Source organism: Heterocephalus glaber, unplaced genomic scaffold (genome assembly GCF_053883595.1).
Source record: "Heterocephalus glaber isolate CG9 unplaced genomic scaffold, H.glaber_assembly_v1.0 deba00001600, whole genome shotgun sequence".
In the NCBI taxonomy this organism is placed as follows: Eukaryota; Metazoa; Chordata; class Mammalia; order Rodentia; family Bathyergidae; genus Heterocephalus; species Heterocephalus glaber.
The window spans coordinates 18,694,250-18,714,766 of NW_028258372.1; the positions used below are offsets into that span (position 1 = coordinate 18,694,250).

General features: G+C 38.8%; 2 protein-coding genes across 5 annotated transcripts in view; one reads left to right on the forward strand and one right to left on the reverse strand.

The window, feature by feature from the left end:
* The window catches only part of Stx6 (syntaxin 6), a 41,856-nt gene that overhangs the window by 15,540 nt on the left and 5,799 nt on the right, over positions 1-20,517 (forward strand). The window contains exons 3-7 of the mRNA XM_004853338.4: positions 750-844; positions 6,859-6,921; positions 10,172-10,297; positions 12,488-12,594; positions 16,543-16,637. Coding sequence (XP_004853395.2) covers positions 750-844; positions 6,859-6,921; positions 10,172-10,297; positions 12,488-12,594; positions 16,543-16,637 — 486 coding nt within the window. The remainder of the gene's footprint in view (positions 1-749; positions 845-6,858; positions 6,922-10,171; positions 10,298-12,487; positions 12,595-16,542; positions 16,638-20,517) is intronic.
* Kiaa1614 (KIAA1614 ortholog) overlaps positions 5,281-20,517 on the reverse strand; it is a 60,227-nt gene continuing 44,990 nt past the window's right edge. Inside the window, exons 9-11 of one of the 4 annotated variants that reach the window (XM_087194399.1) lie at positions 17,445-17,545; positions 17,231-17,349; positions 5,281-7,274 (exon numbers count right to left, since the gene is read on the reverse strand). In XM_087194399.1, coding sequence (XP_087050525.1) covers positions 7,269-7,274; positions 17,231-17,349; positions 17,445-17,545 — 226 coding nt within the window. In that variant the 3' untranslated portion in view covers positions 5,281-7,268. Of the gene's footprint in view, positions 17,350-17,444; positions 17,546-20,067; positions 20,199-20,517 lie in introns of all 4 variants that reach the window. The other 3 variants (XR_015444562.1, XM_004853343.4, XM_004853342.4) reach the window with 3 other exon arrangements.

The following is a 20,517-nucleotide window of genomic DNA, read 5'->3' on the forward strand; positions in this document are numbered from 1 at the left end:
TTTTCAACCGAAAATTCCGTGTAACCAAAGCTGTAGGTGGAAGACATGCCAGTTGCACTTCTGAGTTGTTTTTCTGTTTTTTGTTTTTTCCCCTAAGTGAGATAAAACAGCCAGGAAACCAGCTTTTGTAAGGATCACTCACTCGTTAGCAGTTGATAGTTAAGAGTATGTTGTTTCTATGATAATGACCCTGGGTACCTTTTAAATTATTAAAAGTAATTTTGTTTTCTCAAATAAAATATGTAAGAGGACAGGATCAAAAACAGATACAGGAATATACCAAATATTTACTGGTAGGTCAATAACTAAATCATAACTGGGTTCAATCTTTAGTACTTCAAAAAAAAAAATGGGTTAGCATTTTGGTATACGAGAAAGTGGTTTGGTATGGCATTGAAAAAGGCTTACAGAAGCTGTCCTGGGAAAAGTGGTTAGAAATTAAAGAAGGATAGATAAAAAGTATTGGCAAACAAGACCCCTGCTCAACTGTTACCAGCCCACCATGGAATTGAAGTGAGCTCAGTCAGCAGGGAATGCTTCTCAACCTGGAAGGTCATTTTGGTGTTAGGGCAAAGAGATATTCATGTAACTGTGACTAAGAAAGTTTGAGAATGTTTAATATCAAACTGATTGTGTTTTCAGAAAGTTGGGGCCAGATTTTATTGGTTGCATGTGAGTGAGTCTGTGGTTTAACAAGGTTAGTTAAGCCTTTAATGATGAAATTGCTTTACCTTGACTCCTTGATCCACGCATAGTTGAAGCAAATCCTAGAAAATTCAACCTTGATGCAACTGAATTAAGTATAAGAAAAGCCTTCATTACAAGTACTCGGCAAGTTGTCAGGGTAAGGAATATGATCGTACTGTGTAATCTATGTCAGAAATAGCCAAACTTCTTAGAATTCTTTTTCTTAACTGTAAATACATAGGTCAACTCCAAAATCACTTTCTAAGATGAATTAAATGCCTGTTTCCCATATACAGTATAACTTCTGTGGTTGAAAACAAAAGAAATCTGTTTTGGATATTGTCAGGCTTATTGGAGCAAAAATTAGAACAATCTGCTAGTTTTGGGAAGGTTACTTTAATAGTATCATCCTACTTGTCTGTACCTCTAGTTTCTCCAAACAAGTGATCTTTTTTCTTTTTTATTTCTTACTGCACTCTATTTCTGGACAGAAGAAAGAATTACTATTGTAGAAGTCATTTGGTTTCTTGATTGATTGGTAAATCACTTGCATTGTTGAAGAGTGACTTTCTGGGCTTGGATGGCGGCCTCTTCCACCATCTGAATTGCTTCTGGAACTCTTGCAACCCTGTGTTATCGACACTGCCATGTACAACTGCTTGACAGCCTTTCGGGAGTTATCCAGAGCAAGAAGCATCTATCAATGTGTTAAAAAACCCATCCAGGTGGACAAATCTTTAGTTCCAAATTATTTATAGTAATATCCATTATTAAAGAATCTAAGAAAATATAGATTAAGTAAACATTAAGATATGTTTTGTATTTTGAAACTATATGGCTAAGCCATTTGATTAGCATAACTAGATGTAAGAGAACCAGCTGTCTTTAACATATGTACTAGAAAGCAGCTTCCTTGAATAAAAAGACTTGGGATCAGACCAGTGCTAACATATGGCAGGAACCTTGGTAGGTGTTTGCCAAAGACTTTCTATCATGTGATTTCCTCTTGAAATTATTTCAAATGGTAGATTATTACTGAACTTTATATATTCTTGTGGGATTCAGTAGTTGCTGTTTTATAATAAATAAGCCCACATTTTAATGGGGCAAAAACTTTGCTGGACTTCAGTTGCCCAGGCTAGACAGGGTTTGAATTAGACACTTCCAATTTCTAGTCAGTTTGAAATGCTACTCTGATAAAAAGTCTGTTTTTCAGGTTACTTTTTTCTTGGTATAATAATTCTCCAATTTTAAAAATAAACATTGTGTTCTTTTTTTCCTTTCCCTCCTTCCTTCCTTTCTGTAAAGAGTTTTATGAAGGATATTACTGTAGATCTTAATATTTAATGATGTCTTCCAGTGAAGCATATATTCTTGATTTTACTTATTATATTTGCTTTTTCTGCAAAGTAGCACTTAATGAATTTTACAAATTGGAATTGAGTGGTCAATATATTGAACACTAGGTTAGTTGGTATTTTGAAAGTAGAACCTAAAGTTCATTTAGTAATGTTTGTAAAGGTTAGCAATACTCTAGATCAAATCAAATAATTACTTCAAAATGTTGCTGTCCTTCTGGAGTTAAGATCTCAACCATATTCAATTATGTGATCCAACTGATTAGGGTTTTTAATCATTCTTGTTTTAATTTACAACCCTGTTTGTGGAAGCTGTTAGTATTTGCCAGAAATGGAGTAATAGTACCTAGCTGAGCTTTGCTGATTTGATTTTAATAAATTCTAAGTGAAAGTCCTGTAGAAGAAAGAAACTAACAATGATACTAGCTTGATTGAAAGTTTATTTTATTTTTGTTTTTTTGAGAAAAGGACTTACTATGTAATTCAGGCTGGTCTTGAACATACTATGTAGCCCAGGCTGCCTGAAACTCGCAGTGATCCTCATGCCTTAGCCTCCCAAGTGCTGGGACTACAGGCGTGCACTACTATGCTGTTTAAAAGTTTTTTGTTTTTTTTTTAAACTTCATTGTATTGAGTTGCCTTATTGCATTCAGCTAAGCAGATTTGTATGAAGTCTTATTATGTATGTTTTCCCAAGCATCCCTTAAACTTTGTAGTTTTTATTAAACTTTACTGGTACTTATTACTGAAGAAAGCAAAATATTCAGGCTGGGGATGTAGCTCAGTGGTAGAGCACTTCCTGAGCATGTGTATTGGGTTCAATCCCCAGTACCACAAAAGAAAATTAATAAAGGAAGCAAATAGTCTAGTTTTTATGAAAATAGCATTCATATTTTTTTGAGGTAATAATTTTTACATTTGTGGAGTCACTTATACATCAAGAAATTTCACATGAAATTTTTGTGGTGTGGAAATATGCTCTAGAAGTGACTTTGGTGTAGTAGTGAAAGATTGTACAGTATATGGGAGAAGATTGAATAAAGGGTCTGGAAACAAGTTCTAGGCTAAGCTGTAGCCAATATAAATTTTAATCACAACAAGTCAGTCACCCTCTCCAGATCACAGTTTTATCAATGAGATGATCCTCACTCACATTCTCTGACTTTATTTTAACTTATAAAGGAATGAGAACTAACATCCCCCCCCAAAGAAAACCCAACCTGTTCCAACCTAAGAATTATTTACAGTCATTTATGAGTTATGATAGAAATGGCTTTGCTTAATCCAAAAGGGTAAGATACCCAGTGTGTGCACAGATGATGTTGGGATGTGAGGCCTGTAAGCAGGAAGCCCAGAGATTTGTAATGTCTCCATTCCGCTTGGAGGATAGCGTGAAATGGAAACAAGAACATAAATAACTGGACATTTGTTGTTTTTTTGTCAGATGAACCATATTTTATTGGGACTAACTGTTTCTTGACTGCTAGTTCTAAACTTCATGTGTTAGGAAGAAGATGAGTAATTATGTTTTTGGCATGATAGATTGTTACAAAATGTTGAAAACTGTTTAGTAACACAGCTTAAAATTTCACATCCCAACATGAAGGTGATCTGTTGTATGGTATCTGGTGACTTTAACCTATATAGATAAAATGCTATTTTAGAAGTGAAAGCCATAGCTCTTTACCTGGAGCCATATACAGGATGCCTACCACACAGCTGGTACAGAATTTACTGCCTTAGGGAACACACCCCAAATATTAAATAGAAAACTTAATAACTAGAATTTTAAAAAATGTATTTCATTAAAGCAACATATGTTCATTAAAGAAAATTACAAGAATTTTACAAGGGGCCAAAATAGAAAAAGAAACAAATTCAAAATAAAACAGAATAGTTTTGTATTTCCTCTTAGTCATTTTCCTCTATGGTTATGTTTTTACACAGTTGTGATTATACTATTATTCAGACAGAAGCATTTTCTTTTTTTGGGAGGTTACTGGGGCTTGAACTCAGGCCAGGCTTTATTTCTAATAGTCACATTAAAAAGTAAAAAGGAACAAGTGACATAATTTACTTATCCTAATATATTGAAAAGATTATTATTTAAACATGTTTCAATCTAAGAAATATTGATGAAAGGTTTTTTGTTTTGTTTTGTTTTTACTTTTTGTACCAAGACTGCTAAATCTGGCATGTATTTTACACTTAAGCACATTTCAATTCAGATGAGAAATTTTGAAGCACTTCATCTGTATGTAGAGTTTATAAAACTTACATTTGAAAGAGTAGATTCACGAACGTAATTTAAGTTTCATTTAATTCATTCCTCAGTTATGCTGACCCCATTTCAAGTACTCCATAGCTACAGTTGGCTGATAGATACTGCACTGAGCAGGAGCAGACCTCGATGATCCTTTTTCACAGTTGCATGCTTCTACGTGATGATAATATGTTTACTTAGTATTTATTATATTATAGGCCGCTCTTAATCACACTTCATATATTATCTTTTTTAATCCTACATTATCCCTGTAAGATGTTATCAAAAATACTGTACAGAGAAATAGAGAAATTGGATAATTTGTCCCTAACAGCACAATTATTAAAAAGTATTAGTAAGTTTTTTCACTAAAGGAAGCTTTGCAGTGGGCTTTCTTTCTACTCGTTTTTATTTTTTATTTTGAGTCAGAGTCTTGCTAAGTCACCATGTTGCCCAGCTTGGGCTTAAATTTGTGATTCTTGTGCCACAGCCTCCCAGAGTCCTGAGATTTCAAGTGTGCACTATCATGCCTGACCTATTGCTGAGTCTTGAACACAACTCCGACACAAAAGACCATGCTCTTAACCTCTTCTCTAAACTGTTAATTTATTTAATTACTGATCTACCAGTAGATATTTTAATTATTGTTAATTTTTAGCAGTTACAATCCATATGTCAGTGACTATATGAACATAATCTAGATATATACATAATAAAGAATCAGTCTTTGCATCTTTCTTGGTCTAATTGGGGAAGACATCCCTTATGGGTTAGTGCTTCTTTGCATGAGGGTAGTATCTAGCGCATCATACTAAATTATGTGGATTTCCTGTCCGTTGCAGATAACACTGCAGTGTACATTTTTGCACATTTCCTTAAAATGCTATTAGTGGAATTAATGAGGCTAGGGAGTGTATGTTTTTGAGACTCTTGATACAAAATAACAAAATTTATTTTCAAAGAGTTGGTCCATTTTACCCTCCACTCATGGTTTGGTAGTATTTTTTTTTTACCTTTTTTTTTTTTAAGTATAACAATACAGAAAAGTTCACATATTGGAATTACACAGCTTCTTGCATTAATTAGCTGGACACACCCATCTAAGCAGTACCCAGAAGCATTACCCACATCCCCAGTAGCTTCTTTGTGCTCTGTTGCAGTCATTAGCTTCACCTACGCCATTGTAACTTCTGACACACAGAATCATATTCAATATATGATGCTTGAAAGCTAAGTTGTCACTTTTCCATATGCATATTGATATTTTTATCATGCAAGTAGCATGTTCTTTTGTTTTTTTAAAAAAGAAACACTACTATAAAGTGAACAGAGTACTGTATGTTTTAAAAAGCATATATTATTCCCGTAGTAAACACTTCAAATGTTGCTTTAATGGAATTGTTTGAATATAAGAATGCTATCTTAAATTCTAATTTACTGGAAAGGGAATTCTGCAGACCAGGAGGTACTGATACAACCATTGTATCTCTTTGAAGCTTTTAGAAATTTGTATGGACCTGAGGTTCTCAAGTTTCTGTCTTTAAGACTCACCAGAGAGACTTGTTAAAATGCTCCACAAGGAGTCTGACTTAGTAGGTCTGGATGGGGCCCAAAGAACTGTATTTTTAACAATACCTCAGGTGTCTAACTCAGGTAAATCACCATGTGAGCTGTAAGAGAAAAGGGTCCTAATTTGTATCATTTACTGCTGTATGCCTGGCATATATTAGACATCAGTATTGGCTGAATGAATGAGTATTTTGAAAGTTGAAGGAAGGTGGTTATTAGAACACAGTAAGAATTATAAAAACTGTGGCATTGTCTGATCTACTATTCCCGTGTAATGGGTCTTGGAGAACATTTCTAGAAACCAAATACCTTAACATTTGCATCAATAAAAAGTCTACATGCCAATAAAAATTACAAGGTATCTTGACAGACTTTTTTTTTCCCCCAAGAAAAAAGAATTGTATTTCAGTCATCACATATTTATTTTACATCATTTAACAATGTATTGGATTGTGGTAAAATGTGACAAGCCAAATGGCTCATATTCAATAAAATATTTTGCTTGAGATTAAGTAATAGGTCCATTCATTTTTCTTTCCATAATAACATTGTTTTTGATAACCACCCTGGAAATTCACTCTGGTATTAAATAGTCTGTATGTCACTTGAATGCAACTCCAAAATAAAATAAGGAAATATACTTAAAGTACATATGTTTTTAAACACATGCTAGCCCATGAGCAAAGGCTTTTGCATTTCTACCACAAGGATGCCATTTACTGGCTGTGTGACTTTGAGAAAGTTATCATTGTTTTTCTGGACCTAGAGCTCCTCAATTTTCTCTTCTTTCTTTCTGTTTAAGTTTAGGTTACTTATTTTTCAGGGAACGTATTTCCTTTATTTTAAAGACTGAAATAAAAGCCAAGTAATGTCTTTTCATTTAAAAAATAATATCACTTTTGCTAAATTTGAAATATTAACCATGATTTTCTTTAAAAATGTTTTTCATTTGTTTTCTGGTTTTTTTGTATGTTTCGTCAGGACATGAAGGATCAGATGTCGACTTCATCTGTGCAGGCATTAGCTGAAAGGAAAAATAGACAGGTGAGAAAATATCAGAATACAAGTAAAAAAAAAAAAAAGAATACAAGTATCAGCCGAAGGAAATGCATGCTGGGATATTTAAAATGCTGGCCAAACAGGTATTGTATGATCAAAAACAAGACCTGTGCATGCTGAACCTGGAGTGCAACTGGCTGATTTTGTGAAAGTCTAGTGTGTTAGTCTGCATTTTGTTACTGTAATAAATACATGAGATAATTAGCATATAAAGAGAAAAAAGTTATTTTGGCTCACAGTTTTAGAAGTTGCAGTCCACGATTGGTTGTCCCTGTTGCTTTTGGACCTGTGACAAGACAGCATGGCAGCAGTACGTGGCCAGACCATTCATGTCATGACTGTGGATGTGAAAGATAAAGAAAGAGGACGGGTTTGGGGTCCCAGTGTCCCCTTAGAGGCATTTCCCCAATGACCCGAAAACCTCCCACTAGGCCAGTGATGGCGAACCATTTAGAGACTGAGTGTCCAGACTGTAGCCTAAAACCCACTTATTTATTGCCAAGTGCCAACACTGCAATTAAACCTGAACACTGAGGTTTTAGTTTAGAAAAAATAACTCATAAATTATCATCTTTTGTCTTAAAAATCCAGTAACAGAGCTTTCAGTGATAGAAACAGCTTTTTATTGAAAGGTAAAAGTTTGCATCTGGCATGCTTTCGCATAATTAATATGATCTTTGCTGTTGTATACGTGATGATAATTTGTTAAACCTTGACCAGGGCAACTTGACAAGTGTGCTGACAGAGAGGGCTCTATGTGTTCATCAGTCTGACCCTCAGGAATATGTTCTACTGGGAGAAAAGACAGAGAGGGCTCCAAACACTGGAAGATGACCTTTGGGAGAGGGGGGACCAGAGAAAGTGCTGGAGAAGCAGGAGCAGCACAGTACTAGGTACCTAGCACCAAGGCAGACTCTGCCCACTTGAGCATCTAGAGAATGCTGACCCTGCTGTTCTTTTAAAATTTGAGACTCTTAGGTCATTTCACTCATGCCCTAAAATAAGATTTCAAGCCATACTTGGAAAGACAATGCATAGACTCACTTTACTCATGTTACCTCAACTACACTTATCTAGAGAATAAAACATTCACATTAGGAGTAACAGGACAGGCATTATCCACCACATTATTATGCCTATTTCAGGTATTGTCACTTAACTTCATATATGCTCAAGTGCAAAACTAGTCAACTGTGGCCATTCACTAGCTTCTTCTAAGAGTTAGAACCAGATGACATGACTGAGCTGTAGTGTTCTTTTAAAAAAAAAAAGGGGGGAGTTAGAGATGAAGAACAAAACAGAACAAAACACTTGAAAAATGAAATTCAGGGAGAAGTCGGAAAAGTTGGATGACATTTGTGGACTGCTTCGAACATTTGAATACTTGTTTTCAAAATTAAGTAGTTCAGTAAATGTCTACAGGTATAAAAATTTATACTGTGAACTACTGAGTTGAAGTTAGTAAAAACTAATTAAAAAAAAACTAATTGAGATGTTTCTCAAGAGAAGGGGCTACTAAATGGATTATTGGAACTTTTCTGGAATCTGAACAGAATGAGGTTAGAGTTAAGTGATTTAAAGCAAACAGCATCATAGTTGTTGACAGCAGTGTTCAGGCAGGCTGACCAGTGCTGTGGTTTGGATTAGTGTCCCCCAAAGGCCATGTGTTAAAGGCTTGGTAACCTACTGGAAGGTGGTAGAATCTATCCATCTGTTAGCATTTATCCATCTGTTATCTGTCTAACTTATAAAATCTAAATGACTTTCAACAACATTTATCCTATGCTAAGTAGTGTATGTAGATCATGGATGTTGTAGAAAAAATAGCCTTGACTATGGAAACTGATGGGCCCCCAGTTCTCTGTCCATAGCCTATGGTACACTGTACCCTTTTTTATGACCCTGAAAAAATTGTCACTAGCTCCTAGTGTCCTCCGTGGAGGTTCCTAGAGTGTTGGATCAGAATGAGCAAGATGTGTGCAGTCTTGATAACCCTAAGACCAGGTCAGGTCAGAACCACCACAGAAGGCCTTGGGTCTGCTTTACCCCAGAGATGGTCACATCTAGCCTCTTGAGTGGTGCCCTGGGCCTCTCAAAGAGCTTCTGAGAAGAAGCTCTGCCCTGAGAAGAGCTTCTGATAACTGAGCATCTTAGAAGCTCTTCTGATAATCTCAGAACCTAGAGGGCTCTGCATTCTGAGCTTCCCCTTTCCTGTACCCTGAAGCCTGGCTATTAGACAGAATCTATCTCAGAAAGTCATGAGGAAGCCAATGTGGGTATAGAGGAGAAGGATGTGAGGCTGTTGGAGGGGTTTTCAGACAGAACCAAATAAATGGTCAGGCTTTTAATAGTGTCAGAGTTTTTGTTTTTGTTTTTAAAGACCTGGTACAAAGATTTGACAACTTTAAAGGAACAAGAACATTTAGTTGCAGTATCGTGTGAGTCCTGATGCAGGGCTGGTCTGACAGCTGTTTAACCTGTCATAAAGATGGGAGCCTGGTCCAAACCAGCCACCACCATGGAGCACTCAGATTCCTGCTTTGGCTGTGAGGAAGACATTCCAGAACTCATTTCTGGCTACACACTTCTTTGAATTTATGCTTGGGACACCTGACCTGGCCTCCAGGAGCCATGCTGGAGACTGCTGTTAGGGCCAGTACATGCCCAGATTGTCAGGGCCAGGTGCTCCTTCTGTTCATATCTGCCTGGGAAGCAACCCCCAGGTATTCTCTGGGAAGCCCATAGCTTACATTTCTGCTGAAGGGCATTGGGTTTTATATAGGAGTTAAATCCAACAAACATGGATGGTTCTGTGTTTTCTATGCATGAAGCATACCTTGTCACTCTGGGGAGGTCACCCCAATCCCCCCAAAACTCAAAACTTCCCTGGGTCATCCTTTAATAATAGATTCCAGATCTGTGGAACCAGTTTAACTAGACCTTTGGGTCCTGGTTCCTAGGAAGTGCTATTCGAAGAAACTAAGTACTGTTGCATTATGACACCTTATAAAGGTGGGCATGTATTGATTTAACATAGACATTTATTTGGATTTTCAGGGGACAAAGCCCATGTGTGAGGCTCATAGAAGGGTGAAGACAGAGAGGGCCCATCCTGGCATTCCTTACATTGTTCCACATGTGAAAGCCTGGCCTCTTTCTGTCACCCTGGTGTGTCACTTATTCAGAGACAGTAGCTGCTTGTTTCTCCTGACTCTTGTCATCTTTACTCATACAGGCACTGCTTGGTGACAGTGGCAGCCAAAACTGGGGCACTGGAACAACAGATCAGTATGGACGCCTTGATCGAGAGCTGGAGTTAGCCAATTCCCATTTCATCGAGGAGCAGCAGGCACAACAGCAGGTACCCAGAGTACAGCAAGCCAAGGACGGGAGGTGGAGGTGGGGCCCCTCCCCTGGTTCTTTCTGCCAGTCAGAGGATTTGTTGCCTAATGGAAAGCAGGTTAAAGCGGAGCTTGTCTTGTGATTGACTGTGTCAAATGAGTAATTATTGTATATATATAAGGTTCTTAAACCTTGAGAGTACAGCTGATCATGATGGTACACACCTGTAATCCCCGCTACTTGGGAGGCTGAGACATAGGGATATTGAGTTCAGGCTCAGCTTGGACAACTTAGTGAGACCCTGTCTCACAATTTTAGAAAGAAGACTGAGGATGTAGCTCAATGGTAGAGCTCAGCATGTGTGAGACCCTAGGTTTGATGGCCAGCACCTCAAAAATGAAATAAATAGGACACACACATGTGTAAATACCAAATAGTTTCTCTGGTGTGAGAAACTGAAAGTGTAAATAAGGACTAAATGTATAATAGGTAATGTGAAATAGGAAGAAAAGGGGCAAAGGGGAAGGAAGTGAGAGGGCTAGGGGAAAGGAAAGAAGAAAATGGAATTAATATGAGAAAATGGAAAAATAGCAATAAAATCTTTGTAAATAGGGAAGGATGGAGGGGTTGAAGGGAGGGCTGGGCAAGGGTGAAAAATAAGAACCAAGAGAGACTATGTAAAGGTGCAAATTTCCAATGATGAATGTCATTATATTGTATACCTAAAATGTACCAATGATTAGAATGAATCATCAATAATGCAAAATAGGAAGAAAAGGTCCAAAGGGGTAGGGGTAGTGGGAGGCACAGGGGAAAGGAAAAATGATGAGAAATGGAAAAAATGGAAATAAAGTCTTTGTAAATAGGGAAGGGTGGAGGGAGTGAAGGGAGGGGAAAAATGGGGAAAAAATGGGGAAAGGGGAATGGGGAAAAAAAATAAGAACCAAGATGCATCATGTAAAGGTACAAGTTCCCAATGAGAAATGTAAATGTGTTGTATACCTAAAAAATAAAAACAAAAAAACCCCATCAAACAAAAAACAAAAACCAACCAAGTAAAAAACCTTTAGAGCAGAATGTTGGAGAGAATCATGCTTAATTAGATCTCAGAGAAAACAGCACAGCAGACATCCAAATGACACACAAGGCCTAGATTTTTTTTTTTTTTTTTTGGTACCGGGGATCGAACTCGGGTCCTTACCTCCGGCGAGGCAGGTGGCAGAACCACTGAGCTAAATCCCTGGCCCAAGGCCTAGAATTTTTGAAAAGAAAACAAAACCTTACCCAGCTTCTTATTTGTATGTTAGATTTTTTGTTCAACAAAGAAACTATGAGAAAGGTAGAGTCCTTTTTTTCATGTATATCGTTAGATTTTTCCATTACACATAAAAACATTTGTTTGATGAAGGTTGAGAGGTAGAAGGAAAGTGAAGTTGATTATGTCTTTGTTGTTTCTTTTGAGGTGTAGCAGGAAACTAATGATAATGTATGTGTGGATTTGAGGATCATCTGCCCATTGGAACTGTTTTTAAATATTGTTTTGTAAATACTTGTGAAAGTTATGTGTTCTGGTCCCTTAGCATGTCTGCTTATAACCAGTTGTTTACTCAGATTGCTATTAACCAAAGCAACTCTTACAGAAGAAAGTGATTGGGATGAAACACAAAAGTAAATATTTGTTTCCCAGTCAGTAGTTGTCCTTGAGGTCACTTATTGCCACAGGTCCTCCTCTAGATTGTCCTTTAGGAGGAAGAAAAAGACTCAGTGTGCATAGTTTTCCCACATCTGGAGATTTGCCAAGCTCTCTTGCATTTAAGCTCTGGCAGTGTGTTGTGGATTGAGACCTTGATCTTAGCAGTGGGCTTCCTCCCAGATAGCCCCATGATTCAGTGGTCATCTGCATGTGTGCTTTTGGCCATTGTCTGTTCCCTTATTGGCCCTAAGCCAACTAGAGTAAATCTCTCTTGGTGGTTTCAAGCCCCACTGACTGTTCACAACTTGGATCAGCAGGAGATAGCGGTAGTTTGACAATCCAGCCTTTTGAGCAGCGTGTACTCAGAGGCAACGGTCTGGTCCTTTGATTTCTGGGCTTTGCTTCTGAATGTGAATTGTCCCAAGCTGGCAAAGAAACTAGCAGCTGCTACAGTGCTGGGCTTGGAACCAGGTAAGATGGATTTTAATTGCCTATTTCCCATTTCTCTGGCACCAGTTGATTGTGGAACAGCAGGATGAGCAGTTGGAGCTGGTCTCTGGCAGCATTGGGGTGCTGAAGAACATGTCCCAGCGCATCGGAGGGGAGCTAGAGGAACAGGCAGTGTGAGTATTGAGACGCCCCTTTTGCTGCAGTGAAATTGGAGGGAAAAGCCATCCCTAAATGGCCTGGAAGTTAACATGGCTGGTAAAACCAAAAGCTATTTTATTTGTAGCTGCATTTTTATCCTGTTGCTTCCAAAAGAAGCAAATCTATTGGATAAAATTATGACAGGGCTTAAGTGAGGTTATTATTATTTTTTATACCAGGGATCAAACTCTGGACCTTGCACTTTCGAGGCAGGCATGGCGCCACTGAGCTAAATCTCCTGCCCCTGTGAGGTTATTATTTTTAAACACCTCAAAAACAGACACAGATTTCTCTGAACAGATACTTGAAGCATAGTTATGAATGAGAATGTAAAACAGATGTGACCAAAACCCCTGTATGTTCTGAAGAGGATGAACTGGATGAAGGGAGACCCACAAAGGTAGTGTTAGGAGCTGTCTTCAGGACTCCTGGTAGACTGAACAGGACTTTTTTGTCATCTTAATTTATTACTTTATGAAAAAACTTACAAATTTAACTCCAGTTAACAAAAAAATTTTCCTGTTAAAAAAATAAGGAAACGTACTTTTTAAATTCCTTAAGAACTTAAGTTCCTTAAGAAAATTTTTTGCATTAAAGTATGATAGCAGAAACAACATTCTTTTTTTTTTTTTTTGGTACCAGGAATTGAACTCAGGGCCTCACGCTTGCCAGGCAGGCACTGTACCACTGAGCTACAGAAACAACTTTCTTAAATGCCACCACATGATATCTTTACCATTTTACAAATTATTTTCCAGAAAAAAGACAGTCCACCAGGATATTTTAGAAACACTTCTATCACAGTCTTAGGTTCACTGCTGTATGTTCATTTGTTCTAGATTCTTACTGGGCTCCTGCTCTACACTAGGCCCTCACAGTGACCCTGCGGGATAGAAGTGAATAGAACAGACACAGTCTCTGCCATTGTTAAAATATGGTACAGTGAACACTGTACAAATGAAGGCAGGTGTTTAAGTGATGACGATAAAGCAGGAAGGCCTTGACTTAGCCTAAGTTCCCTGAGAAAGAGGGACTTAACTGAAACTTGCAGGACGTGTAAAGGCAGCCAAGTGAGGCAAGAGTCAGTGTTTGTGTGGGGAGCTGGCAAGGGTGTGTGTACCAGGAGGAAGAAAGAGTACCTGTGAAGATCTGGGTGCAAACCTGAATGGAGCAGAGAGATTTTGTGTGTTTAGGACAGGGGTTGAGAGGGGAGTGGTAGAAGTCCAGATAGGGAGCTCACTCAGCATATAAGGAGGCAAGACTTTCCCTCTAAGCATGATGGGGGACCAAGGAGGTTATGTTAGGGAGGAGGGCATGATAGCTTTTGGAAAGACCCATCTGTCTGATACACATGATGTGCCAGAGTGGAGCTAGTGGAGTGCATGTGGAGGATGCTGAAGCAGCAGGAATCTAGACACAAAGGCTTCATTTCTATCTAAAGTGGCTTCTGACCCTAAAATTCTGGTTGAAATGGGAGGGAACTAATGGCTTGAGCTACTCTGCTGGTGTGGCAGCCTGATAATAGAGAAAGCCTCTCAGGCTTCCAGTTACAGATGAACAGTTGAACGCACCCCTTATCTCCACTCCCTCTAACGTCCACTAAATGCCAAAGGAATTCTTTTCAAAGCATAAAACGTATGGGGTCACACAGCATGAAATAAGAAACTACAGTCATAACACTTTAGATTTAGAAAGCAGGCAGATGACTGGTTATGGACTCAACAGGCGAGAGAAAGCTGAACCCCCGCCAGCCATGAGGACCACTAGGAAGCAGTGGTCACAATCCCAAACCACCATGAATAGCATTTATTTAGTAGTTTAATGTAAATGCTGAATATTGATCTAATCAAACCATCACGTAGCTATCAGGTGGTGGGAATCAAATGGAGAAAGGGCTAAATCCTAAGCTATGATATCACTGAGTCAGTAAAGTGGAAGGAGAACAAGTGAGTTTTCATAAAAAGCTTGTACAGCCATTTGTCTCCTTAAACTGGCTGTGTATATAACTCTGGTAAAATGTAAATTAAAAGGGAAAAACATAGGTCTGGGACCGAGCCCTGTGCTGTCCAGCATGAGAGCACAAGCCACAGGCAGCTGTTGAGCAGGTGGACCATAGCCAGTCTTGAGATGGGTCACGTGCTTCAAGAGTAAAGTGCACACTGGACTTTGAGGTGAGAAAGTAAAAGGTAGCTTATTGATACTTTTAATATTTATTACATGTTCAAATGATAGTATTTTGTATATATTAGACTAAGAGTATTAAAATTAATTTTGCCTGTTTTAATTTTTTAAGTGGCCACTGGAAGAAATAAAATGGCAAGTGCGACTTGCATTTTGTTTGTGTTGAGTGGCTTTGAATTAGAATGGGACTATAAGCTTGGTCAGTGGGTATTCTTGGCTGAAGGTTGAATGATGTGCCTGTTTTGTCTGCAGTAAGAAAAGCCATACCCAGCAGACAAAGGTAGCTCTTGTTTGTCAGTGTTTGGCCCTGCCTGGAGAGGCCTGCCAGCTGCAGGGCCAGAATGCTGCCAGGATCTAAGATGCACTGAAATGTTTTGATTTGCAGACTCAGGTAAGGAACAAAGACTTATTTAGTTGTCAATGTGAATTTATTTAAAAGTTGACTTAATGAGGAGCTGGTCACCCCAAATCCTGCAGGACTCTCATGTGCCCTTTGTGGCCACACACCAAGACCAATATTTTCTAGCTGCCATTGACAATGTCAGAGTTAATAAGGCCTTTGTAGTGAGAGCCCTAGTACTAATTGATGTGTTAATTCTGGCCTCAGAATAATCACGTATTAATCAAAAGTTAAGAAGTGTGTAATATGCAGTAATTTATGAAATAAACACTGCTGGAATAAAAGTATAGTGTTTCAGTGTTTTTTTCCCCACCACACATTGGACAGCAAATAGTAGAAGTCTCCTGGGGCCAGTTCATCCTGGAGGAAACACTGGCTCCTCTGTGAGCAGACGAGGAGGCGTGCACACATACACTACCAGGGATTCCAGTCCTGAGGCTTTCTGATTATGATAAAGCACGGAGTGCTTTGAAGAATAGATCAGATTAAATTACATTCCTTAACTCACATTGACATGAAGTGCTTCTGCATATTTCATGGTCTTCAGAAAAGCACCCTATGAAGGGAGTTGGGCTGATAGGATCACCCATCTTACAGATGAGGAAACAGTGAGTGGTAGGGTGCCTTGTCATGGTGTGGCAAGGTTGCTAGGGGCAAAGCCTGGCTGTCTGACTTCACAGAGGTTGCTTTCTACCGCACTGCTCTGCCACTAAGTTTATAGTACTGTTAAGGCAGCTCCTCACTCTCACCTGCAGTTCCGACTTCTAGATCTCTGCTGGGTGTGGCACACACCTGTAATCCCAGCACTCTGGTAGGCTGAGGCAGGAGGACTAAAGTTCAAACCAGCCTGGGCAATTTATCGAGACCATGTCTCAAAACAAAAAAGGGATTGGGATATAGCTTGGTGTGAAAATCCTGGGTTCAATTCTCTGCTTTAAAAAAAAAAAAAGAAAAAAAATTTAGGAAGCTCTGAAAATCCAAGTTATAAGTTTTTAAATTTGCAGCAAGCTCATGTTACAGGAAAACCTCACCTGAGCTGATTAAATATCATTTCACGTGGTTTTCTCTGCAGAAATGTGTTTGATTAAAGGACTGCCCCAGGCCTTGTTGAGGATGTTGATAAATACAGTGTATATAGCTTATCTTGTTAAAAATCCTCCAAACTCCAAACTCAAAAACATGTCTTGTCCCAAGGATTTTGAATAATAAATTTGGGTCCCGAATCCTAGTATTGCTGTTTTAGATTTGCTAAAATGGAGACCTAGATGCTGCTTGAATTCCCAGGCCAGTGCTTTGCGGAGGTTTTGTGCTTACTGCCTGCCTTGTTTCTGTTTCCCTCTAGCATGCTGGATGATTTCTCTCACGAGTTGGAGAGCACTCAGTCTCGGCTGGACAATGTTATGAAGAAACTTGCAAAAGTGTCTCACATGACCAGTGGTATGTATGTTTAAATCTTGAGAAGTTCCACTTAATTATGGAAACTCTGTGAGGGTTCCTCACAGTTGTGACCACGCAGATCACTTTTTTGTGGGACATTTGTTTGAGACACTTTAGGGTCAGAAAATGGAAGATTAATGTGTAGAGTCCTTGGCTTCTACATGTGGCTGTAACTTGAGAAAAGGGCCTTGCTCCCCTCACTGTGTTTAAAGGTTTTTCTCTCAGGGAAGCAGCTTTCTTTTTGCATTTACAACTCCACCCGTTTCTTCTGTTCTTTGCCAAAATAGGGAATTTAGTTACAGCAGTAATTAAGAAGCCAGCTAGTGTTTCTCCTGAACTGTCCTTCTTTCATTGATAGAAAAACATCTACTACTTCAGAATAAGGTGGCCTTTTAAATTTAATTTAAATTGTAATATTTAAAGCCACAGTGAAATGTCCTAGTAAATTTGTAGCAGAATGGGGATGACAAAGTAGCAGTTTTCAAATTAGATGTGTTTCAATAACTTTTCACATTTTTTTATTACTACAAGCCACTTCCCAGATTACATGAGAAATAACATATTTAAATCAAAGAAAACCCATTATCTCTTACCTGGTGGGGATGGCTTGGTGGAAGGAGGAACTGAGACACTCCTGAGGTATTCGAGTGTTCTTGGCTTCCCTGTTTCTTAACACCTCTTTCCTCTGTTGGTTTCCTCCTGTCAGGTACATCTGACATGTATGATTTAAATACATATGTGTTTACTTTTCAGCAGTGTGACTCATGGCAACATTACATAACAGTTCTCTTGGACTCAGTTTCTTACCTAGAAAAATAGGTTGAGGGCTGGAGGTGTAGCTCAGTGGTAGAGCCCTTGCGTAACCCATGTGTGCGTACAAGGCCCAAGCTTTGTTCCTATCCCCAGCACTGAAAGAAAAAAAAAAGATTTCTATGTCTTAGGATTGTAGGGAGCTGTAAATTAAAACATAATAATAATGTAAATGTGTATGACACTGTCTGCTGAGTATTAGTATTTAGTAAATATTTTTTTAAATCTGCACAAGACAAAAAACAGATTGATTCCTACCTCTCAAGGTCATTGTGAAGAGTAAATTCAGTAATAATGTAAAAGTGTTTAACAGTGTTGTCATGTATTAGCACTTAAATGTTTAAAACTGTCATGAGGCAACAGATTGTCCTAAGGGGCAAAGGACTTACCAAATCCTAAGCACCAGGGAAGCTCTTATCTAGAGTTATTTCCTCCTTTCTGTCCACTGGCAAATGTCCTTATGCTCCTAGCAGGCATTTCCTTGCCTGAAGCTGTTCATATATAAGAAGCAAGCACCAGCTTCATCCTCACACTGAGGCTTACAGAAAGATTCGCAAAATCTTCTCTGGTTCTATTCTCTTCCACCCCACCCTTCTACTTAGAAAGAAAATGTTGTAATGAAGTATTATATAAGTGGTTTAAATACCAGGCCTCTCACTAGTGTATGTATTAGTTGCAAGTCAAGTAGCTACTTCAGCACCAGTTTTGTTGGGGAAGAGCAAGTGAACAAAGATGCACTGTGTCTTTGTCTCCCAGCTTTCTGGGTATGAATAATTTAGAATAAAATACTTGCATTGTGATAAGAGCCTCCATGTGTGTAAGTAGCACTGAGGCTGGCTTATGCTTTATTCTCCGTTTTCCCAAAAGAAAAGTTTGGGAAGCAAAATAAGAACTTTGGTTATATTTGTACAAGAGAAGAGCCGATAGTCTGAAAGGCCCTTCATTTTGGACAGGTTACCTGTGTTTTCATTTTTATCTTGCTACCAAAAGAAATACTGTTTATAGGCCTCCTCTTGGTGCCAGCATCTTCTTCAATTTGTCAATCAGGCAGTTTGTAATTGTCTTTGTTCTCTACTCTTAACTTTTGGTTAAATTCACTATTTTCAATCAAAGCTGTATATAAAGGAAGCATGTGAAAACACACTGGAGTTTGTAGTAATGAACATGCAACCATAGCTATTCAAGGGCAGAATCTGTCCTTCCCCACCCTCTGGCTGGCTGCTTCATGGGAGAAATCGGCAAAGACTACACTGCTGTGAATGAGCCAGGAGAGACATTAATTTTATCATTTTTCTACCCTGTAAAATGGATTCTTTTGAGTGATACTAAGATCCCCTCTACCCCCATTTTCCAACATTCTGTTGTTCATTTTATCTCTTTAAGAGAGAAAAATATGTTGAAAAAGAAAGGAAAAAAAGCTATCACTGGAGATCTCTTTGTTCTGCTGACCTTCTGAGGCAGATCCTGAGCTTGCAGAGTTAGTTAAGGACTAAAGTCACCTGTGGTCTGAGAATATTAAACATGAAATTCCAGAAGTCCTTCCTAAGTTTTATGTTACTTTATTTTATTTTTAAGCAGAAAGGAGGAGTTACTTGCTTTAATTTGGAGGCAGTTCTCTCGGCCAGTTCTATGATTTTGATATCCATGATATTTAAAATAATTCCTAAGTACATGTTTTGCTTTGTGGAGAGTTTTGCAACCTATTTTATCCTTCTTACAATGTGATTCTCAAAGCTATACTGTGTTAAAATCTGTTGTGTTTAAACTTTAATGAATAAGTATACCTTTACATTTCTGTGTAAATGGAACTCTTATTCTTAGTGGTTGAAATGCATTTTCACAGGCTAGTGAAATTCTTTTACAGTGGACCCTCAAGTTATGACCAGCTTGACATACAAACAGCTTGGGTTATGACCAGAATTTTAGTTTTAACTTATGACCAAAGTCTTGAGCTATGACCCAGATGCCAGCCACTTGTGCTTCCAGATGGTCTCAGATACAGATTTAAACCCTTAAAGAGTCCTGGAAGTATTATCACAATATTCTTTCCCATGTGGGGTTAGTTGAGAAATGCTGGGCCAATGTCTAAGGATACTGAGATCTGCCTGTATACAGGAGAGAGACTTTGAAGAGCCTGAGCCTCCACTGACCAACTTGAGTTACAACCGGCCCTCGGGAACGAATTAAGTTTGTAAGTCAAGGGTCCACTATATATCAGTCTGACCCTCTGTAGAAGACACTGGACTCACCTATGGAGAGACTGTTCTCTGCCTCTCCCCAAGGTAGGGAAATGTCCCTTGGACCCCAAGCATGGACCCTGCAGTGTGTGGCTGTGTTTGTATTGTTTCATTCTCACAGCAGCCCAGTGAGGCAGCAGTTGTACATCATTAGAACCACAGGGAGGATTGCAGGCCAGTGCAGGTGTTACTGGCTTGTGTGGGTTCCTTTGTCCTGTGGGACCTCCCTGCTCCCAGTCACTCAGAAGGACTCTAGCCACTTTGTGTTCTATTCCTGCTGTTCTAAGTTGTTGGTAGGGTAGGTTTGAGAAAAGACATTGTGCTTTCATTTACAGATTGGCTTATACATTACTTTAACGTGGTTAGTGGTTAATGAACCTTACTTCTTAGTTGAATAGGTGTGGTGTGAAATTATTAATCATGCTCTCTGACTGGAGCTTGCTTTTTCAGCTCTTCATTCCCCAAAGTGACCAGCAGTAGCTTTCATTTCCTTTTTACCCATTTGCAGTGTTCACTGAAAAAAGAACAAGATCATGTTGAATTAAATGACTTGGCTTTGGTGGGAGATGAAGGCAGATGGGCTTTGATCAATAATACCAGTGCCAGCACCTTTTCCAGGGATGCACTAACAACCAGCAGAAAGCTAAGGTCCACGGAACCTGGGAAATCAAAGCATGCTTTACTATGAAGCACTTTTCGGGGGACTGGCAAAGCAGTGTTTGAGTACCAGGCACAGAGGCAGGCTTCAGATCCTCTTTGCCCTGTCATTTCCATGTTCCATCCCTTTTCTGTTTAAAAGGTGCCAAAATTCCATGTGCCTGTGTCTTGGGGAA